The 22985-nt window shown below is 38.3% G+C and overlaps 1 protein-coding gene across 6 annotated transcripts in view; it reads left to right on the top strand.

Annotated features, from left to right (window-relative positions):
- The window catches only part of LOC145688428 (TATA box-binding protein-associated factor RNA polymerase I subunit B-like), a 321407-nt gene that overhangs the window by 282098 nt on the left and 16324 nt on the right, over positions 1 to 22985 (top strand). For 2 of the 6 annotated variants that reach the window (XM_081762646.1, XM_081762647.1), the window contains one exon: positions 14828 to 17077. The exons of 1 other annotated variant lie outside the window; for it this stretch is intronic. In XM_081762646.1, the coding sequence (XP_081618772.1) occupies positions 14828 to 15759 (932 nt within the window). In that variant the 3' untranslated portion in view covers positions 15760 to 17077. Of the gene's footprint in view, positions 1 to 14827; positions 17083 to 22985 lie in introns of those variants that run through there. 3 more of the 6 variants (XM_081762648.1, XM_081762645.1, XM_081762644.1) reach the window with 3 other exon arrangements.

Below are 22985 nucleotides of genomic sequence, written 5' to 3'. Positions count from 1 at the left end.
CATTCGCTCACAGGCAACATCCATCGGTTTACATCTCAACCACTTAAAATGCGAAGTGAGTTTTGTAGGCGCTAAAAAAAGGAAATTCAGGGTCTTTATAATAAATTTAATGAATCTGCACTTGGTATACAACTACTGCTATCAATTGATGCTAAACTTCTAGACACAGCTCTATCACCAGAAGCCCGGAGAAGATTTCGGAATTAGTTATTCTTGTCACACTTATCAAACATCTCAGTTCATTCAGTGTTTTATTTATTGCGAGCCTCATTGTCAATACCCAGATTACAGTATTTCCTCCGATGTTCTCCTTCCTGGCGTGAAGAGGACTTGCTTGAGAAATTTGACAATACTATAAGAAGAGGATTGGAATCTATCCTCAACTGCATCCTAAGCAATGTATCATGGTTACAAGCATCATTACCAGTCCGAAATGGAGGTCTTAGAATCCGCCGGGCCACAGATGTTGCTAAGCCGTCATTTCTTGCTTCTTTCTGTGGCTCAAGTCAATTAACTGGAACTTTGCTACAGAGAGAAGTCGAATTGGACACCGATTCAGAGATACAAAACTGCATCGACAATTGGTCTAATTTAGCCGGCTAACGAGAAAAGAAATCTTCAGTCAGCCTGGGACGAACCCATAGTAAAACATATTTCCTCATTAATACAATCAATTCTTAAGATCGAAGACAAGGCCAGATTCCTCGCTGTTTCATCCCCGGAAAACGGTGCATGGCTTCAAGCTGTACCGTCATCATCTATTCGTCTACATCTCAGCAATGAAAGCTTTCGTATAGCTACAGCTTTGCGGTTAGGAGCATATATTTGCGAACCACACCGTTGCCGTGCTTGTAATGCTCTCGTCGATAAGAGAGGCTTACATGGCTTATGCAAGAGCAGCACAGGTAGACAATCACGGCACTCAAGTGTGAACGATATCATTTTGAGAGCTCTCACATATGCAGGTATCCCATCAGTACGAGAACCAAACGGATGCAGTTGTTCGGACGAAAAAAAAAAAAAAAAAAAAACAGATGGAATGACTTTAGTGCCTTGGATAAAAGGGAAAACTCTAGTTTGGGACTTCACCTGCACAGATACTTATGCTCCCTCCAATCTTCCACATTCATCATCATGCGCAGGTCTCGTAGCTGCTCTTAAGGAGACCAAAAAGAGGAATAAATATATTAATCTCGTTGATAAATATTGGTGTGTTCCAATTGCCATCGAGACAAGTGATACTTGGGGTCAAGAAGAAGCTAATTTTATCAATGAAATCGGCCGTCGTATTTCACGTATATCGGGAGATAAACGATCTAAATCTTTCCTTATTCAACGGATCAGTATCGCAGTTCAACGTGGGAACGTGTCAGCCATTTTCGGTACGTTACCCACCGGTAAAGAATTAGAGATCTTTTTCATATAAGGAAGAAAGTAAGGAATTGGTTTCTGAGTACCAACGACGCTAAGATATTTTAAACAATATGCACTTAAAAATTTAGCTCATCATAACTATCATCGTCATTGAAAGATACATTTTCATTTTCACGTTCACTATCCCAATCTGATTCTGATGTATATCTTTCTTTTGCCATAATTTCTTCTTCTTTTAGCATCTTGTTATTTTGCCACAATTTCGTCTTCTCTTAATAGTATTTGTTTTTCTATTAATTATGTTAAGAGCTTATGATCATTATATATATAAAGAAAAATGCTGAAACACTTATTTATTTCTTTTAAATGAAAAGTCAAAGTTCCAAATTTAGCCTCTGAGGTTAAGGGATTGCGAGATATGAACATCTTGTTTTTGGAAATTCGACTTGAGTGGGCTGGAATGGAGGCTGCGATTATTATTCATTAAGCCTTATTCTTCCCGTGCCAGGAACGGAGAGTTTTGCTACAGTTTGTCGAAAAATTATTGACACCGAGAGAATGGTGTCAGTCTTTTTTTGCATTTTGAGTTAGCACTCCTCTATTCTTGTTATAGAACCTCATTAATTTTTTGTCGTATGCTGATCATCCAGGATGATCTTTGATCCTCATTTGTGTACTTCACGTGTTGTACCTTTGTTTCTAGCTTTGGTCACGTGTGATCTTGCATGAGCTTTCTCTGTCAGATTTTGTGCTCTACTTAACTGCATTCCGAATGTTGCAAAATTGTTACTTTGTGACCAGCATGTCTTTAGAAGGTGTTAAAGCCTGAGACATTAAGCAGGTGATTGTATTGTGTAAAACAGAGATAATATCTAGATATTTGTGCGCAAACGAATGTGAAACTCTGTACAGTGCAGCGTTTGGTTAACGTTTTAAAGGGGTGAAGTAAGGTTACAACATCCCATCCAAAACCGAAGTCTGGTACACCAAGGAAAGTGTCTCAAAAAACGTCTTATGTCGCGAAAAGACAGTTACTGAACAGACTTCCTTAACTGCTACGCAATTGAAAGAAAAAATCTAGAGTTGCTCGCTAGTGTATCCCTTAGTATGACACAGCAGAAAGTTGTTCAATAAGAGTTAAGTTTATGAATTGCAGGGCTCAACTGGTACTTCTTAACAGACAAGTATTGTTTAAAAAATGAGTGGCCTGTCGATGACAGGATGACGAGGAGAAAGTGTTTTGGACTATTTAAGCGACTATCTTCGTGAGCAATAATGGTGCCAAATGGCTGTATTGTTGCCCTGGTGCTAATCTCATGCTTTCTCAGTACAGTGTGTAACAGTAAAACATCCTTCAAGTTCTACAGTATGTGGTTTCTTTAGTTGTGATGATATAGGTGAGTTTAAGTACCCTTCCAAGGAACCAGACTATGAACAAGTTCAGTTATTCTAAATTCTTACATGATGTATTAAAATTGTCCTTTAAAATGACTGGAGCGTCTTTCTTCATACAAAATGGGACTTCACACATCAAAAAGTGTTGTAACCTGGCTTAATGATGCTAGCATACGGTAATCTTATTTTGATGAATGAGAAGAGCAAAGTTCTGGCTTGTAAACCCAATGGAAAATCTCACGTCCGTCAAGCTGGCCCGCACAAATTTCATATTCAAACTAAAACAGTACCAAAAATTTGTACCCAATATGTACCAATTTGTACCACTAAAATTAGAATTTGTACCCCCACCAATTTCGAAAAAATTGAATTTTTGATGGCGGGCCAGCTTGACGTCAAGCTGGCCCGCACAATTTATTTTTCTTTCCAATTCGAACAAAAACGGTACCAATAATTTGTACCCAATATGTACCAATTTGTACCACTAAAATTAGAATTTGTACCCTCACCAATTTCGAAAAAAAATGAACTTTTGATGGCGGGCCAGCTTGACGTCAAGCTGGCCCGCACAATTTATTTTTCTTTCTAATTCGAACAAAAACGGTACCAAAAATTTGTACCCAATATGTACCAATTTGTACCACTAAAATTAGAATTTGTACCCTCACCAATTTCGAAAAAAATGTATTTTTGATGGCGGGCCAGCTTGATGTCAATCTGCCCTGCTCAACGCATTTTTGTTTCCAATTTGAATGAAAACTGTACCAAAAATTTGTATCCAACATGTACCGATTTGTACCACGAAAAGTAGAATTTGTTCCTCCACCCATTTCGAGAAATTTGAATTTGTATAATTTTTAAAACTATACCTTATCTTGGGCAAACCAGGAGGTAGTGAAAGTACCAAATAGACAATATTCTAATCCGAAACAGATTCTGAAACCAAGTAAAGCTCTGTACAAGTTACTCAGGTGCAGATGTGTGCACAGATGACTCCCTCGTGTTGGTTATCGGTCTCTATATGATGACGCGAATATTATAACCGTGCACCAAGTGAAATTCACTCAAACTAAGAAAGATGTCAAGACTCATAAAGAATTCTGGAGAGCGACAGATAGATGAGTTACCACAACAGATACTGCGAAGAATATTTTGTAAGAGGTACTTAATGGCAGGAATAATCAAAAGCTGTGATGATTACATGGGGAAACAGGAAAAAATAACTACAAGGCATGGATAATTGAAGAAATATTGAAATTAGTGGAAAAGCGAAGAAGTTGCAAACTAAACAAGAACGTCGAAGTATACAAGCGATACAGAAACCTGATAAACAAGAAAGGCAAGAAAAGAGTGGTTAGCAAATGCAAGGAAATTGATGAAACTATGAAGACTGGAAGCATAGAACAAGCTTACAAGAACGTGAAAAATTAAGTTTCTCACATAAGAACCACTACAAATGTAATAAAGGACAAAGACGGAAACGTTCATTTATAGGAAGAAGATAGAACACATCGATGGAAGGAATGCGTAGAAGTTTACAAAGAAACTGAACCGGGAAGAAACGGTGGTAGACGAAGAAGTACATGAAGATTACTTGGGACCATCAATTTTAAAAGTGGAATTTGATGAAGCAGTGCAAACACTGAAGTCAGATGCAGCAACCGGACCGAATGAAATACCAGCTGAAATTATAAAAAATTTAGAATAAAGAGTGAAAGGAACAGGAGAGGCTATACGACTGATAATCGAACAGTCTCTAAGAGTAAAGTTTAGTGGTTGTAATAGCGTTCATCGATGTAGAAAAGGCATTTGATAACGCGAAATGGAACACACTGTTTGAAGTTCTGAAGAAGAAAGGAATAGATTAGAGAGATAGACGAGTAGTATATGGACTAGAAAACCAAACAGGTCTTATAGGAAGAAAAAGAGATGAGAATAAAGAAAGTTGTAAGACAAGAATGCGGACATTCACCATGGATATTTCGAATATGATCAAATATGATCAAAATGATCGAATATAAAACGAATGACCTACTGTATTCTCAAATACTCTGTCTGCGTTCTTGTAAGCGACCATGTTTCGCAACTATATAGTTCAACAGGCATGGTTATCGTTTTATAAATATTTTAAGCTTCAAGTTTTTCAGCATAATTCATGAAGATCAAAGATTTGGAACTGAATAATAACACGAATTCCCGGCTTTCAGTCAAGATGTATTTTCTTCCTACATATAGTTTTGGTCTGCTAATGTTGATGCTACATTTTTGAAAGTATCCATTTTGTCGAAAATATTTCATATTTTGACATATCCATATGCAGTATTATAATCCCAGTGAATTTCCATGTATTTAGATTCCTACAAGCGTCCAATAAAACCTCATTATTATATTCTCATTTCTTTTCGAGTATTAATCGAATGATAAATTGATTAATAATTAAATTGATCAATTGAACCTAAATCTACAATGACAATGTCCAGCAATTTCATCCGCGTATGGCGTCGGTCTTGCTATGTTTGAGAGAATTTTATAGCATGTTGACAGAAGACAGATGCCTTGATCAGTGGCGTATTTAAGGGGGGAGCTTCCGAGCTTAAGCCCCTCCCGAAATCTTACTTACTATAGTAAAGTAAATGAAATATCTTGCAGAATTTTCACATTTTCAGGCAAAGCCCCCCGAAACAAAATCGAAAATACGCCACTGGCCTTGATAATTATTACAGTCGATCTTGTCGCCTTTCTTGTGAATCGGAACAATGATTGATTCGTGGTGGACGAAATAGTATCCGTGGGTTTTCTCGGGATTCTCTCGTTTTTTCCCTGTTTCTCATTCCACCATTTCTTCCATCATTCACTTACAATTTCATCCGTCTCCTTTAGCACTTAGCTTGCATAAAAGTAGAACTTTAAGCTAAAGAGTTCATTTCATTTTTTCGATGATTGATTCCTTCTAATCTCGTGGCAATTCCTCCCTTTTTTCAAATTCTAATTTTAGTGGGTACAAATTCTAATTTTAGTGGTACATATTGGGTACTAATTTTTGGTACCGTTTTTTTTCGAATTGGAAAGAAAAATAAACTGTGCGGGCCAGCTTGACGTCAAGCTGGCCCGCCATCAAAAATTCATTTTTTTCGAAATTGGTGGGAGTACAAATTCTAATTTTAGTGGTACAAATTGGTACATATTGGGTACAAATTTTTGGTACCATTTTTGTTCGAATTGGAAAGAAAAATAAATTGTGCGGGCCACCTTGACGTCAAGCTGGCCCGCCATCAAAAATTCATTTTTTTCGAAATTGGTGGGAGTACAAATTCTAATTTTAGTGGTACAAATTGGTACATATTGGGTACAAATTTTTGGTACCGTTTTTGTTCGAATTGGAAAGAAAAATAAATTGTGCGGGCCAGCTTGACGTCAAGCTGGCCCGCCATCAAAAATTCAATTTTTTCGAAATTGGTGGGGGTACAAATTCTAATTTTAGTGGTACAAATTGGTACATATTGGGTACAAATTTTTGGTACTGTTTTAGTTTGAATATGAAATTTGTGCGGGCCAGCTTGACGGACGTAAAATCTCTGGTATATCGTGAAGAGACGTTTAAGGGACATGGGCAGTTCGACAATGTGTACCCTGAAATCTGCCGGTAGGGAACCTTTGGACCATTAGACACTAAACACCCTTCAAACCTTAGCTTGTTTTCCCAAAAGGTAGAAAAATTGCGTGAGGGAGAGAGGAGCTTGAACAAAGTACAGACTATATGGTGACTAGCTTCACATGGTCCTTAGACACTGTTATTTGAATTGTAGGCCTAAATGTAGTTGCACAATACTTTACACACAGACAGTAGTATATACTCGTATGCACATAGAGTGAACCGTTTGTAGTAAAACACTTGTAATGTGATTTTTATACTACTATAAAACGCTGAAACTTTTTACGACTCAGATATCTATAGGGGTAAATTGTTTGGCATGTTCTGTAATAACACCAAATTGACAATGTTACCAACCCAATATAAAGTTTTACTTTTTTTTCAAATGACATTACGTCAGATTATAAAGGTAACCAAGAAAGTTCTGTCGCTTTATATGGAGGTCTGTGTCCCATTCGCCTTCACACCGTGATTTGAATGCGAATGGAGATAAGGCGAAGGTCAGTTTTTGGTGTGAGTATATCCAAAATACTACCTGGTTGTGGCAGTTCAGTTACACGGTGAACTTGCGTAAGAACAGAGTGAACATGGGACCTCCCCAGAGCGTCGTAAGAGCGTGTATGCTGTACGAGTTCAAACTGGGGTCAAATGCCGCTGCAGCGGGGCGGAACATATACCAGGCTTTTGATGAGTGTGTCGTGCCTACGCGGACAGTGCAGCAGTGGTTCAACAAGTTTAAGGACGGTGACGAAACACTCGAAGACGCACCACGTGCCTAAAGACGAACACATATGTAAAATGAAGATCTTCAGGCAGCAATTGAGGCGAACGGTGGCCAGACATGTGAGAAACTGGGAGTACAATTCAGTATAAGTTAAGAAACCATTCGGCAGCACCTCCATCAACTTGCAAACACTAGAAGTTAGGTCGATGGTTCTCACATGATTTGATTCCGGGCCAGAAGGCAACGCGAGCAGAGACCTATGATTCTTTGCAGTCTCCTCTGAGGAAGGAGCCATTTCTGGACAGGGTATTGACCTGGAATGAGAAGTGGGTCCTGTACGAAACTCCACGGCGGCATCATCATTGGCTAGCATCCCATGCACCGGTTCGAAAACAGCCGAAACCAGCACTGCATCAGAAGAAGATTATCCTGTGTGTTTAGTGGACTGCTCGCGGCATCGTTCATCGGGAACTGCTATCAGCTGGTCAGAGCGTCAATGCAACTGTGTCTGTCAGCAATTGAGCCGTATTCAAGAAAAACTCAAAACTCTGGAGCCAGCACTTCTGAATCGCAAAGGAGTCTTCTTGTTACAGGGTAACGCTAAGCCCCACATGGCTAGGATGTGCCGGGACACCATTCTACGCCTTGGATGGGAAACACTATTGCATCCGCCATACTCTCCGGACATTGCACTGTCGGATTTCACCTGTTCCATTCCTTGGACAATCACCTTCGAGGACGCCAGTTCAGATCCCTAGTACAGATGCAAAATGCACTTGATACGTTCTTCACTTCCCGGCCTACCAAGTCTACCGGGATGGAATTGATGGCCTTCCAGAATGTTGGCAGAGGGTCATCGATGCTGATTGGGACTATTTAGGATCTTCCAGGTATATCTTAGATGACATATCGATGTTTGAATCTAGTGATTGAAAAAGCGACAGAACTTTCTTTGTTATCTTATACAACTAGAGATGGAGTGAGTCAATAAAAACTTGACCCATGACCCACTGATCCACCGCTGACCGTATTCCACGAATCACTGAACCCACGACCCACCGTGAGCCACTCTAACCTGCCACCCACCAAAACCCATCATCATCAACTCTGACCCATGATCCACGCCCTTCTCTCCACTGACTAAAGAGTTTACACTTGTAATAAAACAAGGCTGTGAAATTATCACTAAACGGAGTTTGAATTTCTACGGTCAGTCACTAAAGCACCGCTGTGTTACGATACCGGTGGATTTGACCTTTACAATATAAGATTGTAAAGTGTTTGCCATGGGCCATATTACGATTAATTTCAATTTAATTATCATATATAATTATTTCTTTGTTGAATTACAAATGCTTTTCAGTGGAAAATAGGGTGAAATTTTAGAATATCAAATCAAGGTAAAGTATGCCAACGTAAAAGGAAATGTAAAATTCGACTGTCTCTCGAAAGCCAAGCAGTAAGTTGTATTGCTACTATTACAATTATATATATCAATATCCAAAAGTGCTTTAAGTTTTCTTTTTTTTTTTTTTTTTTTTTTTTTTTTTTACTTAGATATACTCATCTTAGGTAAGTAAATAGAAACAGATGAAAAAGGAAGAAAAATTTAGGCCTTGAAAGTAAAACGCAGACAGATTCGCCTGTTTTCAGAAGAATGTTGTCTACAATGCACTGAGCAGAGTAGGTCGGTGGGTCAGAGTGGTTCACGATCTGTCGCAGTGGGTCACGTCCTGTTGACCCACTGACCCACTCACAAATCTTGATGCACTCCATCTTTGTTTACAACTATCGAAAAATTTGAAGTAATCTTATAGAAGGTAAGAAAAGACTATCGTTTCAAAAATGTACCACACATACGTAATTTTAAGCAGTATAGCAATCTCTAGTCATGCTTTTTATCTCCAAGACGATTTGAAATATTAAATTGCTGTGAACAGCGTTATGATCTTTGCGCCTATTAAAATCTAGTGAATGTGATAGTTATCTAAGTATTTTCTTGAGGTAATGTCTTTCGAAGAAAGTACAATTCTCAAATCCTTGTAATTTTCTTCCTATTTATTCTATATCCATGATCTATGGTCGTAGTATTTTTCTCTAAAGAACTTTGGATGTGCATTGCCGCATCTGTTTTCCTTGCGTTATTACTGTTGTAGAGATCCATAAAATTTTGATGTTTGTAATACTGTAACACTGAATAATAAATTTGGTACTCTATGTTTTCGTATAAAATCTAGATTTAAAATGTGTAATAGTCTAGTATCATTGAAAGAAATACAGCATTATGTTGGGTTGGCAGCATTATTAATCTGGTGGTATTGCAGAATATGTCAAACAATTTTACCTTGTATATATATGAGCGGCGCGAGGGAAGACAATAGCGCCACTTCCTGTGAAAATGCATTGGTAGGTGGAATGGTTTGGGTTCGGACCACAGAACAGTATGTAGGTGGTTCAACTCCGCAAATGTACCTGCAAATGACAGGGAAAGCTTGTTTTGTATGTGTCATTGCATTGCATGGGAATGATAAATATTCTTTTCCAGTTTTCTCGAAATTTAGAAAACGTTATTTACCATTGTCTTTCCCTGAACTGCTCATTTCTATTGTGCAAAGTTTCAACATTATTATTTATAAAGTAATTTCATAGTTAGAGGACGTTTCAAGATAAGTGGCGTATTATTATTATTATTATTATTATTATTATTATTATTATTATTATTATTATTTTATACCAACAGTCAGTAGCTCTCTGTGGAAAGTTTCGTTTCAACCTTCATCGTAGTTAACTATGTGGCATTAGAAACCCGATTGCTGATCAGCTCAGAAACAAAAGCTTACCAATGCCGATCCAAACCAATCGGTAATCTTGTTACTTAACTTATTTATATCCATTTGTATATTAGTCTGTCATAGATATGTCACTGAGACATAGGTAGACCATAGATAATCCAAGTGATCTCTATCTTATTATATCACTCAATTTGATTGTTTCTTTTGGGATGCACAAAGGAGTATACCAATACGACTTATGTTGAAACTATTGGTACACTTCACAGAAGGACCATACATCAGTAATGTTGACATATTGCAGCATATATAGGTAGAGGAGGAAAATTTCCTTGACATCCTGTATTCAACGAAAGGGCACACGGTCAGGTTTACTAATGACAAGGGACACCTTGTGAATTGTGGTAAACTCACTGTAACAGGAACCTAGATAAACTTCCAGAGTTCAAAACAGTGAGCCTAGATCCTTCTCTACTCGCACAGATCTGCACACATGGAAATCAGTTTGCCCTTCCACTTCTGAAAGACAGAAACCTACGCTGTATGTGAGAGGAGTAGATCATGTTGACATAATCATTAAAAAAATATATAATTAGAATGTAGAAAACAGTCATAAGGAGTGACAAAAAAGGAAGTTAAAAGTCGATGATTGGCAAGCTCCGTAGCAGGTAATCCAGAACTGTAATTTCTAACCAACTTTAGTTCGAGGTCTCTGTTCGGGCGGCCATTTATTTGTAACCACTCCCTGTAATCTGGTCGCTGTTCGTGGTTCGTGGTCCTACCAATAAGTATTCTCCTGAGACTGGAACTTACCTGGACAGGACGATGAAGGACCTCTCCAAGAAGAGGTTACAAATTGTTTCCAAATCGCTTGTCGGTCTCAATGATGAGATGAGCATTAGGCGCCGAGAGGTTCGGATGTCTCGTCCCGAAAACCTCACGGACGATCAGACGGTCATCCAGACCATAACGCACACAAACATCATTCACACAAACAACGAAAACACCCTGGATTAAATAACACTATACTTATTTATTAGAATACTAATATATATATATATATATATATATATATATATATATATAATAACAAAGAGCAATAAACACAACACTTAACAGAATATGTGTGATGATTTTCATCACTGAAATCACACTTTGCTTTTCTAATGCACTGTAGCCCTTTATATATATACGAGGGTCATTCGGAAAGTAAAGAACGTTTTGCGCTAGCGCGTGCGCGTGTTCCCCCACCCCCGCTGCCGCTGGGTTATTGACCTGGGCATGCTTTAGCCTCAGTCTGGCACCAGCTGCGATCCGCTACGGTCCGTTATTGCTTCGCTGTGCGACTGTAAAATGTGCGATACAATTACTGATCCCGCCAAGTGTGAGGTTCGTAGTGTGATAAGATTTTTGAATGCAAGAAAAGTGCGTCCGATAGAAATTTATAGACAAAACACTGAGGTGTATGGAAATTTAATGAATGAAGCATCAGTTCGTAAGTGGTGCATTATTTAATGACGGACGGACGAATGTGCACGATGAGGAACGCTCGGGCCGGCCTTCTGTTGTGACTGACGAACTCAAAGGAAGAATTGAGCGGAAAATTCAAGAGGATAGGCGATTCACTATTGATGGGCTGCACGAATTCTTTCCTGAAATTTCAAGAACTGTGTTGTACGAAATTGTCAGTGGTGAACTTGGTTACAAAAAAATTAGTGCAAGGTGGGTGCCTCGACTGTTATCGGAGGAACACAAAACCAAGCGAATGGGAGCCGCATTGACTTTCTCAGCCGTTACCATAAGGATGGCGATGAACTTTTAAATCGTATTGTTACTGGAGATGAGACGTGGATTTCGCACATCACTCCAGAAACAAAGCGCCAATCCATGAAATGGCACCATTCAAATTCTCCGAAAAAGCCGAAAAAAGCCAAACAAATTTTAAGCACCAGAAAGGTTATGGCTACGGTCTTTTGGGATCGTAAGGGTGTTTTGCTCGTTGACTACATGCAGAGAGGTGAGACCATAAATGCAGCTACCTACTGTCATACGTTAGGTCGACTTCGCCGCGCGATTCAAAACAAAAGGCGCGGATTGTTGACCAGCGGCGTCATCCTCCTCCACGACAATGCCCGTCCTCACTCCGCGGCATTGACGAGGGACTTGCTTCAGCAGTTTAAGTGGGAAGTTTGGGAGCATCCACCCTATAGTCCAGACTTAGCCCCCAGCGACTTCCACCTATTCCCAAAGTTGAAAGACTTTTTGGGTGGAAGCCACTTCGGTAGTGATGATGAACTTAAGGAAGCTGTTAGTGATTGGTTCAACAGTTTGGCGGCAACTGTGTATGCCGAAGGCATAGAAAAACTTGTACCACGGTATGACAAGTGTTTAAATTTACACGGCGACTATGTCGAAAAGTAACTTAAGTATCACATAGTATGTAACACAAATTTCGCCTTTGTATATCAGTTATTAAAGTGTTTATAAAAAAACGTTCTTTACTTTCCGAATGACCCTCGTATATAAGATTATAATTCAGATTTCACTGCAAATGTTTCTCTCACACCATTGACGCACTTGCGGGATTAGCACTGGGGAAAAGTCGCTGGGATAATCCCACGTAGAAATCCAGTTGCTGCGCCAAACAATCTTGAAGCGTAAAGATGAGTCTTCAGCAAATTGAAAAAAAGAAAGTAGAATGCTGATGTTGGAGGGCGCGTATATAACTTTTTAGCGCACAAGGTTTGAGAACCTGGGACTTTACTAGTTGGGGCTAGCCGTAAGAAAACGTTCTTCACCAGCTAATAGCTTATGCCCCTTAACACAAAATCATACTTAATTCCCGACGCAACGTACGTGGTGGCTGCACTCAATACCGGAGTCAAACTTCCTGAGCACCAAAGCTCAAGGTACGAACTGCAATGGTTAATTGAAGAGTGTTGGCAGTTTATTCCAAAAACCACTCAGTTAGATCACCTGTATGCACATGCAAACGGAATACAGAAAATAATTTATGTTAATTTTAGTTTACTGGCTACGATGCACGAGACACTGCGATAACTCGGGCGTGAGAAAGTACAGATAAAAAACTGCAAAATCAACGTGACTGGCGTCACTTTGGTCACTTGAACATCTGGTCAGCCAGTATTTCTCTAAAATACTGCAATGTTTCCATAAGCGATTAAAGAAAGCACTTAATTTAGTTTCAAATAACTGCAGAATATATACTGTGCATAATAATAAGTCAGGGAGAAACACTGAGAAGGTTCGTCGCTGACAAATATTTTCACCAAAAAGCAATGTTTTAATATATATATATATATATATATATATATATATATATATATATATATATATATATATGAGAAAACAATAAGAGACTTCTTTGTCCAGTTGTGTGGCAAGGAAGCAATTCCCACCGAAGAAAGAACTGATTTGCGTCGCAGAATAAAGTATAAATCGAAAAAATAATCACTGTCTCTACGAGATATACAGGGCGTCCACAAAAAATACTTCTATAACCTGGTGGCGGTTATAAGTTCATCATCATCGTAGGTATTCCGCCATTACTGGCAGATCACGTGCTGCAACTGAGAAGCTTCCATGCTCCATAATGTTCAGCTAACCTCTTCCTCTTCACGTACGATTTTCCCGTTTTGATACTGTCTTTCGCTTCTTTCTATATGTCTGTCTGTCTTTCCTGCCACCATTCCCTCTAGCATATTTCTTATGAAATAGTTCCTTCTCAGTCAATGTCGATTGGATTCGAAATTAAATCATAATTTTACCGGTGAGTCTTTCTAATTTAATGGTAAGTGAAAGTGAATGATGTGGAAACATTTCAGTGAATAAAAATGTGGTCAAATGCAAGGAGCATCGAGAAATTCCATGGACAGAATTCATGTGTACCACAAATTGACATTTCAAAGGGTTGAATATACGGTTGTTCCGACTGAAATATTATGTTCATCAGTAAATTGTGGTTGCATTAGTGTTCAACATTACATCTTCAACGCTGTGGCACTTATAGATTATGCTACATAGAATTATAATTTATCGTAGAACACATTCTGTAAAATACGATAACATATGCTGTCACAGATCTGTTCCAAATGATAAAAGTTCCCTTTTCATGTGATAGACACCGGTTTTATTTCTGGTGGTAGTATATGTGGTTCAGTTAAATTATGGTTCCATGTTTTATGTAGACTTAGTGAAAGGAGACGTTTTAACTCGAAGTGAGTAAATTGGGTTTATCCTATGAGGATAAAGAACGCAACAGTAACAATTAAGATATCAAGAAGCCGAATTAACATTGACTGTCACGTGTATAATATTTCATACACATCGCTTCTTGCTTCTGGGCCACGTGTATGCCGTTTCATACACATGCAATATTCTTACTCTGGATCTTGTGTATAAAGATTCAGATACAGTTCAAGCAAAACTATATGATCGTTAAATAGTCGTGAACATACAGGTAGAAAGTCAATAGTTAGCTTAGTTTTAATCATATTGATATATTATGCATATGTATTTCATTGACAGTGGCTCAGGAACAGTACATAGAAAAGGTAAGTCTTCATTCACACTGTGGTAGTCTATGTTAACATGCCACCATAAAAAAGTAACTCATATAATGATTACGATGGTGATAAAATATTATTATTGTCAGTATTCCCTAACGTCTATAAATTATATTTTTATAATAACCATTATTATTTGTAGTTATTTTTAAAACTGTAATATATGAATTACTGCAACTTTTGCTATCTGGATCAGACAGTACAAATACCACATATTAGTACTGTTGATATTCTGATTAGCAATATTCTCACTGAATTTATATTATGCATGTGATGGTATAGTAATTAATTTCTAATATTTTTACAGGATATATTTATAGATTGTGCAAAGCAATGAGTAAGTGTCTAGAAGGCCTAGAAGAGTTTCCAAAAGAAGGCGATACTAACATGCTGGGGCATTCGTTGTATCCATATTCTAGTTATTTAAATGAAATTATTAGTAACCTTAGTGATACTGAAAGGGCTTCTCTACCAAGTGTTGCTTTTTCTAAGTTTAGGAAGTCTACTTTGGATTTTTTATGTAATCCTGAGTCGTGTAAAGAATTATTATTAGTGAAAAGCATGTCATACAGCATTACAGTGAAACGCAGTCCTGCTACCAGAAATATAATACTTCTCAAGCACTTTAATAGAAGCGTAGAAACACGTCCTCGTGGTAAGTCAAAAGAGAAGAAAACCAAGTACGCAAAAGTTAGGCTTACTGATGACGTTAGTACTAGCAGATCTGCAACTGAAATAAGTGTCCATAAAGGTAATAAAATTAAGAAGCAATCATCTGAAAATAAAATTAGGATAAACATATCTGAAAAGAATATTAAGAAAGAAGTGTCTGAAAAGAAAATTAAGAAAACAGCATCTGAGAGGAAAATTAAGAAAGAAAGATCTGATAAGAAAATTAAAAAAGAGAAACACCTTGATATGAACATTAAAAGACAACTATCTGAAAATGAAACGGACGAAAGAGACATTTATCTTCCTCTTCCGTATTCTGAATATTGGGTAAGGCATGGTTACTGTAAAGGAATAAGTAGCAAAAAATTTGCTAAGATTTTTGAAGATTTCCCACGTTCGTTTAAATGGTTGTTATTAGTGTGTGCATCAACTGCAGAAATGACAGTAAGAGATATATACGAAGAAGTTTTAGTTGTTGAAACAGTTCTTTTGTACGAAACAAATAAGAACAATTCGCAGTTACCTTGTGCACTCAAGACAGTAATGAGGAACAAGAAAAAATGGTGATAGAACTAGTACTTGTCCCTATATATAAATATATATAAAGCAATATTATTCTTGTGTACTTTAGATGTAACCTTGCTTATCCTCTTCCTGGTCTCATCCGGGGAAAAGCATAACTAACATCTCCAAGAATAGAGCTGGACAAAGTATAAAAAGAATATAGTGACTATTTATTTCTTGGGAAGCAGTTCATATATTTGTGAAATTAAACGTAAGAAGTAACATGGTGTTTATTACGCTTTAATGTCTTAAGTAGTTTTACGCTGTTATGTACAATTTATATAACCTTCAAGAATATAATAATATTAGAATATCGTCTTCAATCTATTTTTATGAGATTGTCAGCTCATTTAGCAGGGCGGACAATTTCTACTAAGGAAGAGGACTCATTCTGTCCCCAACCAGTAAGATTTAATACTTAATACCACCCTCGTTGTATCGGCTTGATAGTTTCTCATTTAGGTGTAATTAGTGATTTAAACTTAGTCCTCACGAGTGCATATCAGTACGATGAAGCGACAACCTTTGCATACTCAGAAGTAACCCAACAAGTACGTCAGTAAAACATAAGCAATGCGGAATTTAAGGTTAGGTTTAAGTTCAAATCAGAACTATGTTTCCTTTACGTATACAATGCATGCATTATGTTACAAACAGCATACAATTAATAGAAATTGTGTTCATGGAAGAGCAATATTGGCTGACATGAGTAATGTATTGCAGCAAGAACATAAGCTTTATCAGCAAGTTAGAGAAATGAAATACTGACATCAGACTGTACAGAATAAGTATTCGAAACTATGAATACTATTTCAGAAACTTTTATTCAGGCCTCAGGTTGCTTCATCCATGAAATTACCAGCTACAGGACGAATCGTCGAAGTACGATAATCATACTAATACTAATTGTTCATCATGTAAGATCGTATTCATTTAATCATTATAACAAAACTTTCTACACAAATTAAATACAAATTTTGTTCAATGCACATTCATAACGCTGTAACAACAGGGTTTTGATTACCAGTATATACAACTATGCAATCCTTTCATACCTTCGTGATGTGAGGAAAGAGTCACATATACACGCTCACATGAATCTGAAAGTCATCGGATTAGTGAGTTCATCAGTAACTTGAGCTTCACTGTTTCTCTTGATTTACATATAAAATCAAACTTTACACTTTCTCGAACTTGCAGCTTAATAACACTAACGACTAGAAAGACAGAAGAGAAGAACTGATATTCTCTCTACTCAAACATTATGCTGTGCTCCATTTTCTTGTAATAACATTTTCCTAGTTTTATAAAACGTTGAACATACACATTTGTAGAAATTTCTGATCTTAAATTATTCGTTTGGCAATAAACTGGCCTTTCAGCTAGTATACAGTGTATATCTATCTATCTATCTAATATATATTCAGTATGTAACTTCCGCGTAATGCATTTCCGTTCTTTAGCATAATCAATTCATACACACTTTCCGATACTACACTACATTGGTTCTCACAAAGTTTTGCAGCGTTTGTTAATAATGTAGTTTGTAGCGTAAAATTTACTTAATGAAAAAGAATATGTATAATTATGTGCTAGCAAGTAAAGAAACAAACCGTGGGGTCAAGGAGGTTAAAACTGAAATGATTTTTTTTTTGATAACCGCACCAGGTGCCATTGTCTGTCTCCTGAATCGTTGAATTAGTATATAAATGCAGACACGTATCAGCAAGAAAGGCTCCCGCCAAATTAACTTTATGATGGACAAATATCGTGTGCGTGTATTTTCTTTGTTCTCTCGTTTGCCTTCACTTTTATCCTTCCATTATTATAATCCATCTCATCACCACGTCTTCCTTAGCCTCAATGCTAGGGATGCGCACGAGTCGAGATTTAAGCCTGTCTCGACTCGACTCGAATTCGAGACGAGACGTCTCGAAATTCGTGTCGAGACAAAATATACGAGTTAAATATACGCACACATCAGCCAAAACATTATGACTACCTACCTAATTGTCAGTTTGTCCACCTTTGGCACGGATAACAATGGCGGTGCGTCTTGACATGGACGTAATGATCCTTGAAAGGTCACTGGAGAGAGTTAGCACCACATGCGCACACACAGGTCATCTAAATCCCGTAAATTCTGGGGAAGCGGCGATGCGCTCTGACGTCACGTTCAATCACATCCCATCTGTGTTCGATTGGGTTCAGGTCCAGCGAGTTGCGCGGCCAGCACATCACATAGAACTTGCCCCTGTGTTCCTCGAACCCCTTCATTACAACCCTGGCCTTGTGATATGGTGCATTATCCGAAAAATGCCACTAGCATTGCGAAACATGGTCATCATGAAGGGGTGTACGTAGTCTGCAAGCAGTGTGTGATACGCCTCGGCCATCATGGTGCCTTGCTCGAGCTCCACTAGACATGGATGCTCACATGAATGTTCCCCGGAGCATAATTAAGCCGTCGCCAGCTTGTCTCCGTCCCGCAATACAGGTGTCAAAGAGCTGTTCCCTTGGGACACGACGGATTCGTACCCTCCCATCGTCACGATGAAGAAGGTATCGGGATTCATCAGACAATGCTACGCTCTGACACTGTGCCAAGGTTTAGTGACGATGGTCATGTGTTCATTTCAGTCGTAGTTGCCGATGTCGTTGTGTTAACATTCGCACATGGGTGGGACATGGGCTTCGGAGATCCATCGTTAGGAGTGTTCGGTGCACTGTGTGTTCAGACACACTTCTACTTTGCCCAGTAATAAAGTCTGATGTTAGTTCTGCCACAGTTCGCTGCCTGTCCTGTTTTACCAGTCTGCCCAGCCTATGACGTCCGACATCTGTAATGAGGTGGTGGCCTCCAACCCTTCGACGTTTGGACGTCGTTTCCCCTTGGTTTCGACACTTGTTGAAGACACTCACCACAGCACTCCTCGAACACCCGACAAGCCCTGCAGTTTCCGAAATTCTTCTGCCGAGTCTCCGGGCCGTTACAACCTGCCCTCGGTCAAACTCAGATAGATCACGCGGCTTCCCCGTTCTACACAAGCCCAGCACTCGGTAATAGGTAGGTAGTCATAATGTTCTGGCTGATCAGTACATAGTAAATAAATTTAAAATGTAGGAAATTTTCAACATTCTGATTAACTTGCAGGAAAATTCACAAGTTATGACAAGAAGCAACTGACTCCGACAAGACAACGCTTAGTTGATGAGGCAATCTTTTTTTCTGGTTTTTGAGTTGTGAGCTTTGACCATGTCTTGTGAAATTGTGATGTTTGGTGCTCATCAGTCGCGCTTCTATTTTTTTTTCTAATTGTTCCAGTTCATGTTAATTAACAGTACATTGCATAGTTCGAATACATGTTCACGTTTTCATTCAATCCAACTCAAGCCGCTTCAGATACTATATAGTTGTATTTGTTTACGAAGAATTAGTTGCGTATTAGAAATACACCCCAACAAAAAATTCTGCGTGCTCATCTGCTCAGTATTCAAACTTTTACAAACTGAATTGTTAAAATGCGAACGTAAGTTGCATTAGATATCTAAGCAGTTCCTATGGATAATTCAAGCACATGCTAATTAAGGTCTTTCTAGCAAGCACTTCTGCTGTTCATAAACCTTACGTATTCGAGTAGAAAAAAAAAATAAAAAAGTAAAAATGGTAATTTTGCAACTCACTCGGGCTCATGCTCTCTATCCTCAATGGAGCTCGCGTTCGCTAATCTCAATGAGGATCACACTAGTCAAGATTCTCATTAGTTCGATCTTGAGCTTGATATTCACTGTGAAATTCTCTTTAGCTCGAACTCGTAATGTCACACGTCGTTTCCTGTTTTTACATTTATCTTACCATTTTCGATTTATAGGGGTGACCGTAGACTTTTCAAGTAAGTTTTTGTTTACATTTTGACCCGCCGCCATTTTGCACAGGGTTATCGTAGAGAGTCCAGACTTGCTCCATTTTCCTTCACTTTACAACAGCTTTCAAACTATGTGACTTAGCCCCTTGCCATTTGAAACTTTCGAGTTGGACCCCGTCTGGGACCTTGCGGGGAACCCCCGGGAAAACTCTTTTACCCCCAAAAATTGTGCCCTTGAAAATGATGGGATACGTGTTCACCGAGTTTTCCATTTACCCAATCGTTTCCGCACAAATTAATCGGTTCAAACTATTCTACCAGGTAACTTTTTGTAGCTTGTACATTACAAACCAGTTGAGAATGCTCCAAGGGCATTGCCAGAACGAACTTAAAAAGAATGGAGATATAGAGCGGGAAGGATAACTGTTATTGTTCCTAAATGCAAAATTAAATCTTTTTATCCGCAACTTCTTCTCTTTCACGCAAAAATTAGCAAAATATCATCTCTCTATGACTCACAGTTCTCGAGATATGGCTGCTTAAGTATCTAGAAATTCGAACTTTTTGGGCCAATATCTGGGGAACGGTGGCCAGTTGGCAAGTAGACAATTAATCAATGGCCACCGGTTACTATTTGGTACCAAAATATTTGCTATCCTCTTAGGTATTGATCAACATCAATATCATTCCCGAGCTATGGCTTTTTAAAAATTTAGAAATTTTCCATTTTTTGGTGAATATCACGGGAACGGTAAGTCATAGAGAAATGATATTGGTGTTAATCAATACTTGAGAGTATGGCAAACATTTTGGTACCGATAATAATGGGTGGCCACTAGCGAACTGACCATTGGCCAAACCAGTGGCCACCGGTTACTATTCGGTACCAAAATATTTATCATCCTCTTAAGCATTGATCAATATCATGTCTCTACAACTTATGGTTCCCGAGCTATGGCTCGTTTAATATGTAGAAATTGGCCATTTTTTGGCCAATATCATGGGAATGGTAAGTCATAGAGAGATAATATTGGTAGGAGTAATCGATCCCTAATAGAATGTTAAACATTTTCGTACCGATATTAATTGGTGGCCAACTGGCCATTGGCCAAACCACTGACCAGTTGGACAGAGGCCAGCGGTTACTATTTGGTACCAAAATGTTTACCATCCTTTTAGATATTGATCAACACCAATATGATCTCTCTATGACTTACGGTTCCCGAGATATGGGTCCTTAAATTTCTGGAAATCGGCCATTTTGTGGCCAATATCTCGGGAACGGTAAGAGTGACGCAAAAATTTAATCACTTTCTCTGATAGTTTTTGATGCTCCATCGAATGCAGTGTTCAAAATTGAAAAAAATCGCAAATAGCAGACAGACGGACAGACAGAGACACACAGACAGAGAATTTAGTTACAAACTTTTTTCATGTTCGTTGAATATGTTGTAACTCACGATATCCCGCCCGTTGGCACGTATAACTTCGGGATTCGTCTAGTTACAACATATCAAATGCGAACACAGTTGTCTCGTTCGTATCTCAGTGGAACCACTCCCTTGTCCGTAAGCAACTGTCTTCTTCAACTAACAGGTTGCAATATCTCGAATTGTTTTCTTGGTAGGTATTTCTGGTAAACACGATAATTTATTGTAACACAGTAATTGTAGTCTAAGATACACGATAACGAAAATATGGCATTATAGACTAACATAATAATATGCAAATGTTACACTGGAAAATAAAATCTTTGGAAAATCGCAAAGAGCAACTTGACATTCATGTTCACAGTCATGCCTCATTATTTAATTTTAATGATTACTTTATTATTTAATTCGGAGATTGCTAGAATTCATTATAAGTTGTGTAGAAACGCTTTCAAAATGCATTAAAATTATAAATGACAAGTAAAAGGTGCCTTGCTGAGCGTACCTTGTAGGGGCCCCCTCAAGTCTGCTCGCCCGCACCGCGGGGTCTGCGCGCCCTTTATCGCCGCCACTGGCTAATATGAATATGAAACAGATGTCAAGCAAAGACAACTAGCGGTGTTTCCCATATGATCAGACAATGACTTATTTATGACACGATCCATAGTAGAAGGCGGTATAGTTGAAGAAACTATACCCTCTCAGTAACCTAAATTGCACGAAAATTTCCAAAGCAGGTTCATTGACCTGAGTACCGCATCTTGCCCACTTTGTCCAAGAGTGGGATGGTTTGTTTCTAACTTCTCTACTGAGAAGCATTTGTTTACGGTGTTTCGGAGACAATAAAATAAAGAAAAAGAGAATGGCTGTGCATTTTTTAAAAAAATTCCATTTTCTGCCTAGTTCTAGAAAGCGAGGAAGAGCTGGGAGATATGAGAAAAAAGCCTGTAGGATTTCAGAACAAGTTTATCTCTTGTTTATCTTGGCTGCTAATAATATTGTTTTTTTCATAAACTAGGCATCCCTCATGCTCCCATGCAAAAAAGCCATTTTGTTACATAGACATTTTTGCATGCTTAATTAAAACATACAATATGCTGAATATGCTCTTAATCACTAATATATGCATTAACCTTTGAAATATGCATTTATATGCACTATAAAACTTCAAATTCGAGCTGTATTATTGTTGTTATAAACCCCTTCCAAGTCTAACAGAGATGCATATAAGCAAATAAAATACACATTTGCATAAAAATACGATGTCTACTCATTACCAACCTCGTAAGTAACATGGAAGCACAGTGCAGAGCATGCATCATTGTCTGTGGTAATCACAGAACCTTGTAAGGACCACTTAGTAACTTCTGTAATGTCTGAGGGGACATCATGAATCGCAGTGGTTTCAGCGTTGAATTTGAATAAAATTGTCATTTTTTTTCTAATCATGTGTTTCTTTGTATTGCTTCCTGTATCATACTTTCTTTGTATGGTTCAAGTTCCACCAATCAATGCCACTTCGGGTATACGGAACCTACTTTTGCAAGTGACATAGCACGCGGAATTTACTTTTGTCCTAAGAGTTGCACAACAGTATATACCTACTACACTGTATACATATACAGTGAAACCTCTACTAACGGACACCTCTATAAAGCGGACACCTCCCATAACGGACATATTTTGTAATCCCCAAACACTGTAATAGGAAAAAATATATTGGCAAACCTCTCTAAAGCGGACACTCCCTAGTACGGACACGGACAGTCTTTCTTGTCTTTTATAGGTATTTCTTACCTCCCTATTTCGGACACTTTCTCTAGAAACAAGTTGGAAAGTGCAGTAAAAATACACTTTTGGTAATTCATACGTATGTTACCAAGGAAGAACATGTGGGTGTGACAACATTTTGCCTCCTCAACTGTCTGTTCAG

The sequence above is a fragment of the Thermobia domestica genome, chromosome 6 (assembly GCF_964235325.1).
Source record: "Thermobia domestica chromosome 6, izTheDome1.hap1.1, whole genome shotgun sequence".
In the NCBI taxonomy this organism is placed as follows: domain Eukaryota; kingdom Metazoa; phylum Arthropoda; class Insecta; order Zygentoma; family Lepismatidae; genus Thermobia; species Thermobia domestica.
The sequence above is the reverse complement of the archived record's forward strand: the minus strand, read 5'-3'. Positions and strand labels throughout refer to the sequence as shown.